General features: G+C 46.9%; 2 protein-coding genes across 2 annotated transcripts in view; both read left to right on the top strand.

Moving 5' to 3' along the window:
* The first annotated feature begins 142 nt into the window (after nucleotides 1-142).
* Nucleotides 143-3,594, top strand: THAP11 (THAP domain containing 11). The gene is made up of 2 exons (XM_044419831.1): nucleotides 143-2,288; nucleotides 3,219-3,594. Exon 1 carries the CDS (start codon nucleotides 174-176, stop codon nucleotides 1,023-1,025), a length of 852 nt encoding a protein of 283 aa, XP_044275766.1. The 5' UTR covers nucleotides 143-173; the 3' UTR covers nucleotides 1,026-2,288; nucleotides 3,219-3,594.
* Nucleotides 3,595-6,662: 3,068 nt separating this feature from the next.
* The window catches only part of NUTF2 (nuclear transport factor 2), a 30,197-nt gene continuing 19,030 nt past the window's right edge, over nucleotides 6,663-17,829 (top strand). Inside the window, exon 1 of the mRNA XM_044419832.1 lies at nucleotides 6,663-6,794. The gene's annotated coding sequence lies outside the window, so the exon portion shown is untranslated. The remainder of the gene's footprint in view (nucleotides 6,795-17,829) is intronic.

The following is a 17,829-nucleotide window of genomic DNA, read 5'->3' as shown; positions in this document are numbered from 1 at the left end:
GGGCAGGGTACTGTGGCGGCGGCGACGACGCTGGCGGAGGAGCCGTCTGGGTGTTGGACTCGGCGTCGGGAGGCCTTGTGGGATCTGTAGTCTCCGCTGCCTCGGGCCTGCCGGGGGAAGGAGGAGGAGAAAGAGGCGGCAGAGTCGGCAAAAGGCGGCACACGGCGCAGACCATGCCCGGGTTCACGTGTTGCGTGCCAGGCTGCTACAACAACTCTCACCGGGACAAGGCGCTCCACTTCTACACCTTCCCGAAGGACGCGGAGCTACGCCGCCTCTGGCTGAAGAATGTGTCCCGGGCCGGCGTGAGCGGCTGCTTCAGCACTTTCCAACCCACCACGGGCCACCGCGTCTGCTCCGAGCATTTCCCCGGCGGGCGCAAGACCTACCTGGTGCGCGTGCCCACCATCTTCCCCCTGCGCGGCGTCAACGAGCGCAAAGGCCATCGCGGGGCCAGGCGCGCCCGCCACGCCCCCGCGGCCGCTTCGGGCACCGCCGCCGCCGTGGCTGCGGCCGCGGCCGCTCAGGCAGCAGTCTTGCTCACGCTGCAGCAGGAGGGAGGAGCCGCCGAGGTTGGGCCGGGCCTCCGAGCAGCGGCGGCGGGAGGTGGGGGCGGCGGCGGCGGCGGCACCACCAGCGGCGGCGGCGTTCCCGGGGAAGATGTCAAGCCGATCGACCTCACGGTGCAGGTGGAGCTCGGGGGTGCCGCAGCGGCCGCTGCAGCCGCCATGGTGGGGGCTCCCATGAGGCTGGCCTTCCTGGCGGACAATGGGCCACTGGTGGACAGTCCGCCCGACCACTCGTACTCACTCTCTTCGGGCACCACGTCAGAGGAGCTCCTGCGCAAGCTGAACGAGCAGCGAGACATCATCGCCCTGCTGGAGGTGAAGATGAAAGAGATGAAGGGCAGCATCCGCCGCCTCCGCTTGGCTGAAGCCCAGCTCCGTGAGGAGATCCGAGAGAAGGACCGCCTGCTGCATGCTGCGAGCTTGGGGGGGCCAGCCCGCAAACGCCATGGCCTCTGAGACCTGCCCATTCCCCCACCTTTCCATCTGGTTAGGTGCTTCAGTTACGAAGGGCATCAGACCAGGCACAAATGGACTCACCTGGAATTTGGTGGCATACAGAGGCAGCAGTGAAAATGCAGGGGAACAAACTTGGCAAGATGGGCAGGAAGCTTATTGCAAGGGCAAACAGAGCTGTTCTGCCTGGTGTGGTATTACCTGCCCAAGTTATGTTTCTGGTCTCTCTACATTGGATCTACACCTCTGTAGACAGAGACTGCCAGTTCTTAACCAACTGCTGACAGTATTTTCTTCCTCTGAAAGGAAGTCCTGTGAGCTGGTCCTGCTTTGCTCTGTGAGCTGGTCTGCACTTGACTGGACTCACATGCTGCCGTTCATGTGTATTCCAGCAAGAACTACCCACCAAGACTTGGCTACATTTTAAAAAAAGACAATCTGGGTTATTGGTTGCCAGCTGACTCTGTAACTCCTGATATTATGTACCTTTCAAAGCAGACAGTAGCTGTGGTCTCAGTGGTATTGATTCTGTGGGAACTGATCCATTTCTAATACCACTGGAAAAATATCTGGAGTAAAGCTGGATGTTTCACTAAATAAGTGTAGGACTATGAACTCATGGCACCAGCAAATCACATAGTACAAAGCTAATTTTGAGGAAAAATGGGTTACTTTTTAGACAAGCACACTTGAGTTATAAACTATTTACTCTGGAGTAGTCTAACTAAAGTCCTACTGGTAATAATGGCATTGTACCAGGATTATTCTACAGTTAATAACTTGTTGATTAACGCCTTAGCAATTATAATCATCAGTGCATTTCATTTGTCCTGCTATATAGAAGAGAAAATAATGGGTTCCACTCCCTCCCAGCCATAGGCAATATACTGATACGGAGTATGTCATTTCTGATGTCATTTCTTATCAGTTAAAGAGGCAATGGGAATGTGTATTTCCTATCCCTGCGTTGCAGTTGTAATTGCTGTTTTGTCTTATTTTCTCTTCTTAGTTGATACGGAAAACGGCGGCTGTGCCATATGTGGATGGCGCCATGTCCTTCATGGCATTCAGGAATTGCTTCTTGTTTCATTTCTGCAAATACATGATTTTCTCTGGTGTAAACCAACACTGTGTGACATACTTCCTTTCTCACTCTCGTGTTCTGAGGTGCAATCTGGCTAGCACAGGAGGACTGAGATTAATTTCTAGAGACTGCAATTCCTTTCGAGAGCCTGGGAAACATCATACTACAAGCACAGCGTTCAAGTGAGTTTGCGAAGGATACCTGCACCCTTCCCTTTGAGTTCTAACTTGAGTTGATGCTCAGCTTGCATCTCCATGAACTGTGAATGCTATCCCCTTTAAAGATGGATAGGCATGAGAGAGGAGTCTGTGCTACAGTCTGACTCACATTGGCCAGAAATGGTTGCTTTCTCAGGCTGTGTGTATATCTGTGTAAAACCAAATAGATGCTTTTGTAATGTGTTCAGCATAGCTGATGATACACTTCAGATAAAAGACCACCAGAACATGCGCTCTGCACAGTTCTTTTAGGTGATGCTGGGACATCTTGTTTACACTAAGAGGGAGGGAAAATTCAGACAAATGGATTTAATAAATGAGTAGAGAATTTGAGCTTTTCAGGCCTTTTTGCATTTCCAAAAATCACACTTGTGTAAAAGTACATTGGAGGACCTCTAGTTGGAACTGCTATGACTTGCTGGGATTGGACAGATGGCCAACTGTCCAGTTCTTTTTAATATTAGGTTACAGCATATATATGTATGTTAGATAACAACAGAAACCACAACCACATGTGTTGTGCATACCCACAACAATAAAAGCAAAGAAAAATGGGAGTTTACTTCAGTTAAAAAGCTTGAAATATACCATACAGAAAATTTGTATTATATGTGACCCTCATTCCTCTTTATTACACATCGGACATAAAACATGTCCATTTCTTTCCATCCCCAAGAGCTGGTGTAATTGACCGTGCCATTTTTGGTGGGGCATAGCAACAGAATGCAAACCCTGATCTTGTTGGACTTTTGTGGATGCTCTGCAGTAGTCATTGGGGAATTGGTGTGTTCTTTAAACAAAATAGTAGGTTGTATCCAGTTGACTAGAGGTGGCTAGAACATTGTTTACTGTATGCTATTATATTTGGCTTTAATTCCTAACTTCTTTTCTCAGACATAGCAGATTTCATTGCAATTCCATGTGCCTCAGATGGGAAACAAACTGCAGGCACACTGGCTACAGAATGTTGCGCCTGGGTCAGGTTTGGTCACACAATTTCCACTTTGTTCTGTGTGCATCTGTTGAGATCTCGGACAACATGCTAGTTTTCTTTCTTTGTAAATAAGACTGTGCATTCTAGCTGGCTGAGAGTGTTTTGAAGGTGTGCATCGTGACAGTTGTGGTACTTTTCTACCGACATTATGCACTAAAATATGTTCAGTTAATTGGATTGCTGGACTGGTTATTTCTTGGACTGTTCTATTTTCCTGGTTATCCTGAGGTGCTAACAAACATGCTTAATCTGAATAAAATCTATTTTGTTTTGTTATCTTGGAATGTGCAATTTGTCCATGTGTATTCGAAAGAGTTTTACAGTGTTGCTTCTTCCATGACAGCCTTTTGTTTGCTCCACTTTTATCTTCCAGGTGTCATCTTTAAGAAGCCCTCCTCAATATATGAGGTATGATTACAGTCAACTCATGTCTTAATCTTTTGGGTATTTACAGTATAGAGCAACATACGTATGCTTTTTCAGGTTTCATATAATTCTTCGTATCATTTCATTGCCCTCCATCTTCAAATATGAATTGGTAAAATTTGTTCTGATGTGCAATCCCTTGTGATACCTTTTTGTCTATTTTTTTTAAAAAAACACCTTACTTGTTGCTCTGAATGAATTTGCAGCTGAATTCACCTTCCCCCGATTTTCTGTTACCAATTTAGATGCTAGGTGGCTTCACACAATATATTTGGCAGAGGAGTTGCAGCAGAAGAGGAGACAAGTCGGAGGCAAACGGGTGAAGGGCCTGGACGAGCCCTGCAAATAGTCTTCTCCAAGTGACCACATGCTCCTGAAGGTTGCAACTGAAAGAGTGGCTTGATTCCTAGCAGCAGCGGTGTGGGTGGGGAGAGTCATTCTGGTTTCAGACTCCTAACTGAGTAGATCAGAGAAAAGTGCCCCACCTTATCTAGGAACTCTGGGATACAAGCAGCCAAGCTCCAAGAGGGCAAGCGACCCAAGCGAACAAACAGAGCTAATAAGAGTTTGGTGGCATCTTTTTCTCATTTTCACTTAGTTTTCCCCCTTTGTTATTTTCCTTGTTATACCCTCCCATTTACTGGTAGGACTGGGTTGTTAACCTTCAGGGAAACTAAGAGAAAGCACCGATTGTCACAATAGTCCCTGCAAGCTAGAATCAAAATGGAAGCAGAAAGAATGGACAGAGAAGACTCCCCAGTGGTGACCTGCAATGGCCATGCAATGTTTGTTTTCTTGCCGGAGGTCAACATGGCCTACAACTGCAATAAGTGCAAGAAAAGCTAAGAGCACTAGAGCAGCAATTATTCTCCTTTAAGGTAATAAACGAAGCAGAAGAGTTTTTAGTCAGAGCAGTGGAACTGCAACAGCGAAGAGTACTACAGAAGCTAGAAGTACAACAGCAAGCTAAGGCAGGAGAGGAGAATCCTGAGACAAATAATGAAGAGACTCTCTGGAAAAAGGAGACAAGTCAGAAGAACTAGAAGACACTGTCCCAGTAGAACTGCTTTCAGTTATTGTAAGGGCAGCCTGCAGTGGAAGAACGGTAAGTCATCCCTTGCAAACACTGAACATGAAGCTGAAGGTCAACCCAGTAGTAGCAATGATACCAAGCGTTGCATGAACAAGAAGAGTTAGTTGTGGGGAGACTCCCTGTTGCATGGGATGGAAGTGCATGTCAGGATGACTCATGGACGTTCAGGTTTTGGAGTGAGTTGTCATCAATATGCTGATGACATGCAGCCCTCTCTCTATTTCTTCTTCAGCAGGTGAGGCTGTGGATGTGCTGACCACATATAGGCTAACTTGTGTAAATTTCCCAGGAACCAGTTGCCAATTTTTGAGCTGAAAAGCACTAAAATGGGGGGAAAAGTAGCAGAAGGTGGTGCATCAAAAGGCAGCTGTGGGAGGATAGTATTTCTCTCTTTGCAATGTGTCCTCTACCTTTTCAACACTCCCGAGTCTCCTACAACTTCAGGAAGAAAAGCTAATTTGCTCCCCTAACAGTTTCTGTGCCTCCTTTTTAGAGCACTTTGTTACTGTGAGTCCCTGAGAGTTTAAAAAAAAAAGTGGCAGAATGAAATGAAATGGGCCGAATGAGGGCTCATGTGGTATGTGTGTGTACTGTGGTGGTGGCCACCCATTTTATTCATCCTGGTGTGCTGCCTGTTTTTTCTTTCTTTTTGGTAATATTGGGAACATTTGTACAATTATTTGGAAATATTTGGGTTATACTTGCAAATGTAATGACTGGGTAGTAATTGGAAGGGAAATATACCTGCCCGCAATAACAGCAATTAATACCTGCACACAAATTTCCTCTTCATTTACTTCCCATCTCTTACATTTTTTTGCATTTGTTTTTTTACAACTGTCAGAGACCTACAACAGCAGCAGCAGCAGCAAGCCACTGAAAAGGAGATACAAAGCTGGAGTGGGGGGCAGGCAGTCTTTCCTTTTTTTTTTTTTTGAAGTAGCAGGAGAGTCAGGAAGGTATTGAACAGGCATTGAGAAGGGTCAGTTCAACAACTAAAGGTCAGAGGAGGGCACTGACAAGTGAGAGCTCACTAGCTGATCCCCGACCCTCATCCTATGATAAAATTACTCTCCAAGGGTCAAGTGCAACAAGACCCATCAGGCATCAAACCAGCCATGGATTGTCAAGGCGACTTGTTGACTCTTCCCGTTCCTAGCCTTTCCATTGTTTTCCCTTCCTTCCCAGCCACTTCTCATTCCTCCACTTGCAAAGCACACTGCCAGGCAGGAGCTTTGAAAGCAGAGAAAGCAGGAGCACCAGGTAGCGAATGGAAATGGCAGAACTTTCTTTTTGCGGCTGGAGACAAAAAGTCCTACATTTCCCAGCATTACCCGAATGGGGAATTCAGCTGGGATCGTACCGAGGACACTGCAGTTAGCTCTGAGTTGCACGACACCTTAAGTAGCGGTATTTCTCCTCGCTTGCAGGCTACTCGGCCCATTTTTTAATGTGTGACTGCTGCTGGGGCCTTCTGCATGCAAAAATACGCTTGTACCGTCTTGAGCTACGGGTGGAGATGGTAGAATTCCAGAAGGTAGCTCTATCCTACTATAGCATCTATGATCACAGAAACACGAAGCCGATTTGAATTAAATCTGGAGCCTAAACGCGGCAACGCCCTTCGCCTCGGGACGGGCGAGATAAATACATAAATAATTAAATAAACGGGCAAGCACGCGTCCCACAAAGCCTTGCGGCCGCGGGCGCGTGTGCACCTGGAGAGCTCGCCGGGAATTGTAGTGCGCTCGCCTTCGCAGAGGCGCGCCGCAGTGGCAGGGCTAGCGATGGAACTCGCTTTCCCGGCAGGGCTGGCGGGCGGCCGGAAAAGGTGGGGCGGGAGAGGCTGCGGTGGGGGAGAGGCGGGCGAGAGCGCTCAGTAGGTTTGGGCCGCACTCGGTGCAGCCGCCATTGCTGCCGCCGCCGCCGCCGCCGCTTGCCTAGAGGGAGCTGCGAGGTGAGTGCCGCGGCGCGTCTGAGGAGGGAGCCGAACGGAAACAGAAGCCCGGGCCTTGCCGCGGCCTCTTTTCTAGCCGCCCAGGTTTCCGGTCTGGGCCTGTTAAGCTAGGGAGCGCCTGGGCGTTGCCTCTCTTCCCCAACGGCCTCCCTCAGACTAGGGAAGGGTTAGGGGTTGCCGTCAGTAACAGCGGCCTGCTGGGGCTTTTCGTTCCGCTCTGCTAGTGAGCAGTATGAAAGAACGCGGGATTACCCAGTTCCACCCCATTTTAGGGGAGTCTGGTGGTAGCCCCATGCACATGCGTGTGTATGAATGCGCACACCCCCTGCCCGCGCGTGTATTATCAGTAGAGGGCTCTCTCGCCCGCGTGTTCCTGGGCGCTTTCTGGAATAAGGCGCTTGCAGGCTCGGAAGAAAAAGAAACGGCTCTTCGAAAGTTTTTGGCCACGGGGGAATAAGTTTTCTTGTTCATCGGGTGTGCGTCAAGCGCCTTGTGCAGCTATGGCTGATAAAACAAGTGTGTGAGAGTGTAGTAGGAGGGTCTCGAAGCCTAACGCCCCCTCCGCGCAGTCTGCAGGAACTTGATTTTAAAGATGAACATCATTAATTCAAGTTTTATTTGCAGGCTATCAGCGCTTTTCCCCATTCAAGTTCAGTGGGCATTATTTCTCAGTATAGATGCTTCTTCCAGAGGTCAAGTAGGAAGTGTACAGGAGAGTAAAAGGCCCTTCATTCTTTTGCTGCCTTTCTAAGTAGGTCTAAGTTGAGCTTTGGTCTGGGGAATTAAAATTTGGGTTCTTTTGATCTCATGGGAAGATAAATTATGAGCACTTGACTGAATCAGGGTGCATTCCATTAATTCGTAGACCAAAGCAAATAGTTCTACAACTTGTAGTATTTTTTGTGGCTAAACGTGCATTGGATTGTGCAATGAATAATTAGTGACTAATTTTCTTTACCAAGCAATGATGGACTTGAACACATATAATAGGCACTTTTTTGAATCAAACTCATGTATTAATGGACTGTAACTGTAACTTCAAAAGATTTTGCATACCTCAGCTCAGTCATCAAAAGGAGACTGCAGCCAAAAAATATGGAGAAGGCTGAGACTTGGAAGGACAGCAATGAAGGAACTAGAAAAGATAATCAGGTGTAAGGATATTTTACTGGAGAGCAGGGTCATGAATATTCAGGTAATTGTATTCCCACTCACAGTGCAAGGGTATGAAAACTGAACATTGAAGAAAGCTGACAGGAAAAAAACGATCTATTTGAAACATAGTGCTGGAGGAGAGCTTTGCAAATATCCTGGACTGACAGGGCAACAAGTGGATGCTAGATTAAATCAACCCAGAGCTTTCTGTAGAAGCAAACATGACAAAACAGGCTGTCATACTTCGGGCTTATCATGAGAAAGCAAAACTAACTGAAGACAATCCTATTAAAGAGAGCTGAAGACAGAAGATGAAAGGGAAGGCCAAATATGAGCTGGATTGAATTCATAAAGGAAGCCACAGACTTGAACTTGGAAGAATTGGACCAACCTGTCATGGACAGGACATTTTGGGGGTTTCATTCATAGGGTCACCGTAAGTTGGGGATGACTTAATGGCACATAACAACAACAGTACAACTATGGTCTTGGGGGACAATAGGATATGCTGCAGTCCTAGTGTGAACTCAGGAAGACATACTGAAGTTGAAGCTGCAGCTCTAACTTTGGAGGGCCCTTCCTCCACCCTCACAGCCAGCTCAGGTTTTTCCATGCTAGCTGGTCTCTGAAGACAAAAGACCATCTTTGGCATCAGCGTGTGAAGAGTGGCAATCTAGGGGAAATGAGGGAGCAAAGCACTTCCCTTCTCAGAAGAATTCTGGCAGCCTCACCTCCCCTTAAGAGGAGGTGAAAATGTTTAGAGTTTAGAACTGGCTAAGTGTTTCGGGGGGCAAGGGAAGTGCAGTGACAATCCCAGTTCCTGTGTTCTTCTCACCTTTTACTGGATACTGATAATTCCCCAAGTTCAGAGAGTAATGGGTAGCCATGTTGGATGGTGCCTTTAGATGGCAAAATTTATACATTATAGTTAATTAGTGAACATGAGTCCTCCAAGAAATTCTTAACATGTGTTGCTGATAACTTCCTCCAAAAGAAACTGGAAGAAGTAACTAGAGGAATAGCTATCCTTGACTTGATTCTAACCAACAGCGAAGACCTAGTGAACAAAGGGCAGCTACAGGAACTTGGGGAGCAGGGGAGGTGACCATGCCATACTTTAAATTTTGAGTCTAAAGGAAGCAAAAGCCAAATGTAGTCAAACACATAATCTGGTTTTAGATAAGCCAATTTTAATGAGCTCAGACGAGTTATACGTAAAGTCCTATGGCAAATGACACTGATGAGGAAACGAATTTTTAAAGAAGGCGCAATAACAAACAATTTCAACAAGGAAAGGGGTAGAAGACAACAGAAGAAGACCATGTGGCTTCACAAAAAGTTTAGTGATGATCTGGAAACAAAAAAGGACATGTAAGTGGAAGGAAGGCCAGGCTACAAAGGAAGGTTACAGGCAGGTCGCATGGAATTGCAGGGATGGCATCAGGAAGGCTAAAGCCAGGAATGAACTGAGGCTAGTGAGGGATGCTAAAAGCAACAAAAAAGTATTTTTCAGATAAGTCCAAAGTAAAAGACAGGAAAGAAATGGGGCTCAGCTACTCAATGTAGATGGCTAATGGTACCAGATGACAAAAGGCAAAAGTGTTCAATTCCTGCTTTGGCTCAAAAGGAAGAGCCATGACCTTCCTGTGGAAGAGGAAATACAAGCTGAAGGGGCGGGATTGCAGCTCAAGAGTGATAGGCAAATGGTCCAGGAGCATCTCGTTGGGTTGCATGAGTTCAAATCTCCAGGACCTGATGAACTTAGAGTCATAAAGGAGCTGGTGGAAAAACTCTTCGAAACACTGTTTATTATCTTTGAGAAATCATGGAGGACAGGGGAACTGCCAGATGACTGGAAAAGGGCTAATGTCCTTCAGGAAAGGAAAAAAAGGAGAACCTGGGAACTACAGACCAGTGAGTCTGACATCAGTCCCTGAGAATATTCTGCAGCAGATGATAAAGTAGTCTGTCTGGAAGCACCTTGAACACAATGTAGTGATTACTAGAAGCCAGCATGGATTTCACAAGACGAAATCCTGCAAGAGTAATTAATTTCATGTTTTGATTGGGCAATCTCCCTGATGGACTGAGGAAATGCTGTGGACATCAGTTAGCTTGACTGCAGCAAACCTTTTGACAAAAGTGCCCCATGATATCCTGATTAGCAAACTAGCTAAAAGTGGACTTGGTGGGACAACTATCAGGTGGATCCACAGTAGGCTGCAGACTCAAACTCATTGAGTGCTCATCAATGGCGGCACCTCAAACTGGGTAGGGGTAACAAATGGGGCACTACAGGGTTTAGTCCTGGGCCCAGTGCTCTTCAACATTTTTATTAATGACTTGGATGAGGAAGTGCAGAGCACACTTAACAAATTTGCCAATGGCACAAAACTGGGTGGGATTGCTAACACCCTGGAGGAGAGAAATAGGATTCAAGGTGAACTGAATGAAATTTAATAGGGATAAATGCCAAGTTTTGCACCTAGCAAAAAGGAACCAAATACATTGTTACAAGATGGGGAATATGTGACTTGGAATTGTTGTGGATCACAAGCTGAATATGAGTCAACAATGTGTTGTGGCTGCAAAAAAGGGCAAATGCGATTTTAGGTTGCAATAACAGAAGTATTACTTCCAAATCACATGAAGTACTAATTCCCCTTTTCACAGCACTGCTTGGGCCTCATCTGGAGTACTGTTTCCAATTGAGAGCACCACAGTATAAGAAAGATGCAGAAAAAGTTGGAAAGGGTGCAGAGGAGGGCATGAAGGATGCTCTGGGGAGTGGAAACAAAGCCCTTTGAGGAGAGATTGAAAGAATTAAGCATGTTTATCCTTGAGAAGAGAAGACAAAACTGAGGGGAGAGATATTAGCACTCTGCAAGTACTTGAAAGGCTGTCACAAAGAGGAAGGGCAGGCTCTCCTTGATCATCCCAGAGTGCAAGACATGAAATAACAGACTCAAGTTGCAGGAAGCCAGGCTCTGGCTGAACATCAGGAAGAACTTCCTGACTGTTCCAGCAGTACAAGAATGAAACCAATGAAACATAGAAACAGAGCGAGTCAGAAGGGTCCTCCCGGGCCATCTAGTCTGACCTCCGGCACGAGCCGGCTCCACTCACAACATGCCCACCATGTGGACGTCCAGCCTATCCTTGAACACCCACACCGATGGGGCCTCAACGACCTCTCGTGGAAGCCCATTCCACACCCCTGGGGTCCTGACTGTCAGGAAGTGCTTCCTGGCATCCAAATGGAACCTTGGCTCCCTGAACTTTGCTCCATTGGAGTGTGTCCTGCTTTCCACTGCAGGGGAGAACAGGTCTCTACCCACCTCCGTGTGACATCCCCTCACATACCTGAATGTCGCCAACATATCCCTCTGAGTCTCCTCATTTCCAGGCTGAAGAGACCCAGTTCCCTCAGTCTCGCCTCATACAGCATCCCCTGCAAACCGGCCACCAACCTTGTGGCCCTACGCTGCACTGACTCCAACCTGGCTATATCCTTTCTGTAATGAGGGGCCCAAAACTGAACACAATACTCCCAATTGTGGGCACACCAGAGTCATGTAGAGTGGTAGTAATACCGCTCATGATCTAGAAGCCACACTTCTGGCTATGCAACCAAGGGTGGCATTCGCCCTCTTGACCACCGCATCACACTACTGACTCATGTTTAGCCTGCAGTCGACCAGTACCCCAAGGTCCCTTTCACAAGTGCTGCTCTCCAGCCACTTGTCACCTAACCTGTACTTATGACAGCTATTCCTATGCCCCAAGTGCAAGACCTTGCACTTACCCACATTGAACGCCATCCTGTTGTCTCCTGCCCACTTCCATAGTCTGTCCAGATTCTTTTGGATCTGGAGTACCTGCTCCTCAGTTGTGGCCACTGCTCCAGTTTTAGTGTCGTCTGCAAATTTGATCAGCAGACTGTTCACCCCTTCTTCCATGTCGTTAATGAAAAGATTAAACAGGATCGGCCCCAGGACAGAGCCCTGGGGGACCCCGCTTGTTACTGGCTGCCATCCCGATGATTCCCTGCTAATGGTTACCTTCTGCTTTCGGTCAGTCAACCATGCCCTAATCCACTGGACAGTGCTTTGGTGTATCCCAAAACTTCTCAGTTTCTCCACCAGATATCATGGGGCACTTTGTTAAAGGCCTTGCTGAAATCCAGGTATACCGCATCCACTGCATCCCCTCCATCTAGCCATCTCGAAACCTTGTCATAGAATTCCACAAGGGTTGTCTGGCAGGACCTGTTTTTGTAGAAGCCGTGTTGTGTGGCTGTCAGCCTCCCTTCCCTATCTAGCATCACTAGATCTTTCTCTATTATGAGCCTTTCCATTGTTTTTCCTACAATGGACATAAGGCTAACCGGTCTATAATTCCCCATGTCCTTTCTACTACCTTTTTTGAAAATTGGGACCACTGATGCCACCCTCCAGTCCTCTGGAACTTCACCTCTTCTCCACGAGGTCTCAAAAATGGAGGCCAGTGGGCATGAGAGAACCTCTGCCAACTCTCTAAGTACTCTCGGGTGTAACCCGTCAGGGCCTGGCGCCTTTGTAATGTTCAATGCCCTGAGGAGCCCCTCGACTTCAAGGGGGGTGACTCTAATCTGTGCCCCTAAGTCCCCAGCCTCATCTAATCTCCTATGCGGATATCCCCTGTCCTGCTTTGGGGAGAACACAGAGGCAAAATAGTCATTTAGCATCTGTGCCTGTTCCCTCATATCAGTCACTGGCTCTCCTTCCTCCTTATTTAGTGGTCCCACCACTTGTCTCCCCTTCCTCTTCCTATTTACATGCTGAAAGAAGCCCTTTTTGTTGCTCTTGATATTCTTGGCAAGTCTCAGCCCGTAATCAGCCTTAGCCTTGCGAAGAATCCTTCTGCAACGGGCCTCCTCCTCCCGGTATACCCTTTTGTCTATTTGCCCCAGTACCCATGTCCTATGAAGGTTCCTCTTTCGTCTAATCCCTCTAACCACCTCCTTTCGCATCCATGGCGGCACTCTCCTCCGCCTCCCCACCTTACTGACTAGAGGTATCGTCAAGGCTTGCACCTCCGAAACCTCCCTTTTGAGTGCTATCCACCCCTCCTCAACTCTTTTACCTTCCAGTAACCTATCCCAGGAGACTTTCCCCAGTCTGGCCTTCAGTTGGCCAAAGTTGGCCCTATTGAAGTCCCAGCTTCTAGTGCTCGACCTGCTGCCCGTCCCCAGTCCCCTGATCTCAAAGCAAAGGATGGAGTGATCACTCGCATCCAGAGCTCCCCTAATCTGTACTTCATCTATCAACTCCCCCCTATTGGTCAAGACCAAGTCAAGGATGTTTCCCCCCCTCGTCGCCTCTCGGACCCTCTGTGTGAAAAACCCTCCCTCTATAGCTTCTAGGAAGCGACGTGACCTGGCTGTCACTGCCGAGTGAGTCTCCCAAGTAATATCCGAGAGATTGAAATCTCCCATAATTACTGTGTCTCTCCCCTGAGATATCCTTAGAATCTGGTCTGTCAGGACATCATCCAGGGTCTCAAGTTGACCTGGAGGGCGATAACATACCCCCACTGTCAGGTCTCTTTCCCTGTCAAAACCCCTAAGTTTCACCCAGGCTGCCTCTACTGAATCCCCATCTGTGCTGCATTCTATCTCACTGCATCCTATCCCTTCCCTGACGTATAAAGCCACGCCCCCACCTCTCTTTCCCTTCCTGTCTTTTCTAAAAAGGTGATACCCTTCTATGTTCACATTCCAGACTTGCCTTTCATCCCACCAAGTTTCTATGATTCCCACCAGATCATACCCTCCTATTCCCAGGAGAGCTTCAAGCTCTTCCTGCTTATTACCCATGCTCCTAGCATTGGTGTACATGCACCTCAACTCCTTCCCACTGCTTCTTTTCCTTGGAGTTCCCAGCCTCCTCCTTCCTCCCATCCTCCCTGGTACCTGGCGCCTCTCTGTAGGAGTCCTGTCAGTCCCTGCAGTATCTCTAAAACCCTGCTCCTAGAGCCCTGATACTCCCCCCACACTTGTCCAGTGCAGACACGTTACTGGGGGGCCTGAACCCCCCCCCCCCCCGGCTCAGTTTAAAGTCTTCCAGACAAAGCTCGCTAGAGCATCTCCAAAGGACCTTTTCCCCATCCTCGTGAGGTGTAACCCGTCCATTGGCAAGAAAACAAGTGCCATGGTCGAGGAACCCGAAGCATTCCTTCTGGCACCACACCCTAAGCCAGTCGTTCACCTCGGAGGCCCTCCTGTCCCTTCCTGGCCCAAATACCGGACAGGTAAGATTGACGAGAAGGCCACTTGGGCCTTCAGCTCCCTGAGTTTCTTCCCCAAGGCACACCCGGCCTGGCCACATAGTTTGTGCCAACATGGATCACCAGGAGCGGCTGGTGACCCCTGGAGAGAAGAAGATGCTCCACTCTGTCCTTCACATGCCGGATGCGTGCGCCCGGCAGGCAGCAAACCTCCCTTGTCTCCAGGTTGGGGCGGCACACTGCCACCTCAGTGCCCCTCAGCAGGGAGTCCCCAACAAGAATCACCCGCCGCCGTATCTTCCTGGTCCTGGTGGGCAGCCATGCCCTGGCCCTCGCCTCTCCCGCAGCGGCCCCCTTGCCGCCTGACATCCCAGGCTGGGGGTCCTGCTGGTCCCCCAAGACCTCATCAGCCCCAGCCTCCCCAAGTGGAGAGAACCTGTTTCCCAGCTCCAGATTGGTGCCAGGAGGAGGAGGAGGCTGTGCTGGCCACCTCCTCCTGTGGGTGACATACCTCCATGTCTCCGCAGCTGCTCCTCCCGTGGTCTCTCCCTCAACCCTCTGTCCAGAGGGTGGCTGCTCCGGGGGGGCCTGGAGAGCTCTCTCGGCCCTCAGGCACCTCACCTCCTCTTCTAGCAGGGTCACCATCTTGCACCAAGGGACCTATGGAGGTTGTGGGATCTCCCACACTAGAAGCATTCAAGATGCAACTGGACAGCTATCTGTGCAGAATGGTTTAACTTGGAGTTCTACACTGAGCTGGGGGTTGGACCCCTTTCCACCTCTACCATTCTGTGATTCCAGTGTTTTCCTAAGTAATTAAAGACAAGTAGGAGAAATAGAGAGCTGAAAGAAGGTAGCAAGAGTTGAACACTTGGAAAGACATAGTCACACTGGGATTGATCTCAGGACATGGTCTGAACAAAACCTTGCTGAAACTAAGCAGATCTGGTAATATCAGTGTCTTGATGGGAACTACTTTAGGGACTTAATGTATGCTCCTTTAATTTCTGTAATTGGAAGAAAGGATTGATAAAATGTTGATAAATCAGGACCCCCCCCCCCCCCATTATTCGGGAGACATCACCAAGAGATTTCTAGGATCCATGGCTTTGTTGTGCCCAGGATTTTTTTTCCTTGGGGCAGGAAGTGAGCATGTGAAAACTCCTAAATGTATTGTTTAGAACACAGGAGATACCCGAGACTAAATATAGCAGTGAGTTGAATACCCTTCTTAGAGTAATGGGTAAAAAATGAGAATAAAAATGTAATACAAACATAATACTGATCACGTTTTTACTGTGTTGAATCCTAACGTTAACATGTTCAAGATGCAAATATAGCAGTATTGGAAAAGCAGAAACAAATTGTGTGGAATGTAATAAATTATTTGAAACAAAATGTCAGGGGCTTATCATTTGAGAATAGTTGGATGTGATAAATTTAGATAGAACATGGCTATTTGGGATCAGCATGACCTAGAATGGTTGGGGCAATGGTAGGTTGGGACCTGTTGGTAGATCACTGGATGATTTGCAGTAGGCTGACAACAATTTCTGAATTTCAGTCACTCAGAGGTTCCTTCTATTCAAATTACTTCTTTCTATTCCCTGATTTTTAGTAACTCAGTTTTATATATGGGTCAGCATGACTCATAGAGTGCAGCAGGTAATGGATATTATACCTTGAGCACCATTTTGTATCTGGCTCTCCCCAGACAATATTTTGCATCCAATTTTAGTTGGTAGACCTCAGGTATCTGATACAAAAGCGAGGTAGATCCTACAGGCCTGAAGGCTGCCTGCACTTGACATGAGAGAATGTCAGGTCCTCTTCCTTTGATACTGTTGCGGGCCTTGCTCTGTATTATGTAAAGAAAGCATTCTAGGGAAAGAGTTAGGGTTAGTCATGCCTTCTCAGTCATTGCTCACTTGTGGTGAATATGAATTCCCTGTAGGCAGCCAGGCACTGAAGCATCACAACAGTTGATACATACTTCTTTATTTCATTCTATATACCATTTTTTTCCACTTAAAATACCCAAGATGGCTAATAGCAACAAGAATAAAAATCCAGCAGTTAAACCTCTAAGAAGAATATAAAATCAATCACTGATGAAAATGCCAAACAGTGGCCTCATTAAAACATAGCATGGAAAACCCCAAATCAAACTGACATACCAAAAGCTGGTATGTAAATATAAGTAATGGCCTGACTGAAGAAGGACCTCATAGAGTTGGTTTGGTGGGCCTCATTGAGAGGAGAGTTTGAAAGATTGAATGCATCCACCCAGAAAGGCCTTAATGGAAGATCTCAGCACTTGAATAGGCTCATATACAAGAAAGCAACCCTTTAGGTAGCATGTTACCGTATTATCTGTGTTGTAATCTAATTCTTTTTAAATTGTATTTAACTTGTGGTTTTTATATTTATATGAAAACCACTTAGGGTTTAATATAATTAGTGGTATCATTGACACAGTGCAAATAAATAAAAGATGCTCATAGGCTGTTATGAGTTCTGCTTGTCATTACCCCTCTTTGAATTGTGCCCAGAAATCTGTTAACTAGTGGATTTGTTGTATGTTCCCTATAAGTGGGTCTGGTCAACAAGTCTGGAACCTTCTAAACCAGCTGAAGTTTCTGAGCATTCATCAAAGGCAGTCCCACATAGAGTGCATTAGCAATCTGAAGAAAGATATAACTGAGTTATATACTGCTGTAGCTAGGAACAATGTGTTAATGTGTGGACAGATGAACTAGTGAAACATGTTGTGACCTAACCATATTTGTAGAATTATTCACATAGCAGAATTAAAGGTGACATGCATTCTCGGAATTTATAAACATTATACAAACTTCTCATAATTGTATTTTCATCCAGTGCTGAGACTCATTGTAACAAGATCATAGACTGGCTTTGAGGTGAAGAAAAGCAATTTGCTTTTAAAGTTACTGACATGTTGAACTCTGTAACAAAGATGTGGTACATTCATTGGAAATTTGTTACTAGTGTTTTTGTTCAAGTAACTTTGAATGCTGATACTGATACAGAATTAAATATGGCTGCATGTCACATATATGTGATGGGAATGAAAAGACTGCCTTAAGAGAAGAGGTGCATACTTGGTCCACAAGGACATAGTGCTCTGAATACATCTCAGCACAGCCCATGCAATTTTACTAAGAGAGGACAAAAACTATTGAAACAGGTAGGCAGCTTGTAGCCCTCTCTAACCTTTTTGACCTGTAACTCCCATCTTTCCTAGCCAGTGTATCTAAAAGAAATCAGCAGTTTTAGACTAAAACATCTGGAAGGCCACAAGCTGCCCACCCATTATAATAACTCTATGAAACTGGAATGTACAATGTGGTTTTGTGTGTTTATGTAGAAAAGGAAAATTGAAACTTTATTGGAAAGCAAGAGTGTTGAACTTACGAGGCTCTGGATTCTGAGTATTCCAGACTACATAAAATTAGGCATGGTGTTCCATTCCCAAAACTACTCTCCTCAGTGGTACCCAGACCTGGGTGCCTTGGCACACCTCCCCAAATTGCTTTTCTCTTTGCTTCGGTTGAGTGTCATAGTAGAGTAGAATTGGAGGGGGCCTATGAGA

This window comes from Varanus komodoensis, unplaced genomic scaffold (genome assembly GCF_004798865.1).
Source record: "Varanus komodoensis strain SLA01 unplaced genomic scaffold, ASM479886v1 scaffold109, whole genome shotgun sequence".
NCBI lineage: Eukaryota > Metazoa > Chordata > Lepidosauria > Squamata > Varanidae > Varanus > Varanus komodoensis.
The sequence above is the reverse complement of the archived record's forward strand: the minus strand, read 5'-3'. Positions and strand labels throughout refer to the sequence as shown.

Excerpts from the sequence above, each read along its gene's own strand:
- THAP11 (XM_044419831.1), top strand. The coding sequence starts at position 174 with ATGCCCGGGTTCACGTGTTGCGTGCCAGGCTGCTACAACAACTCTCAC.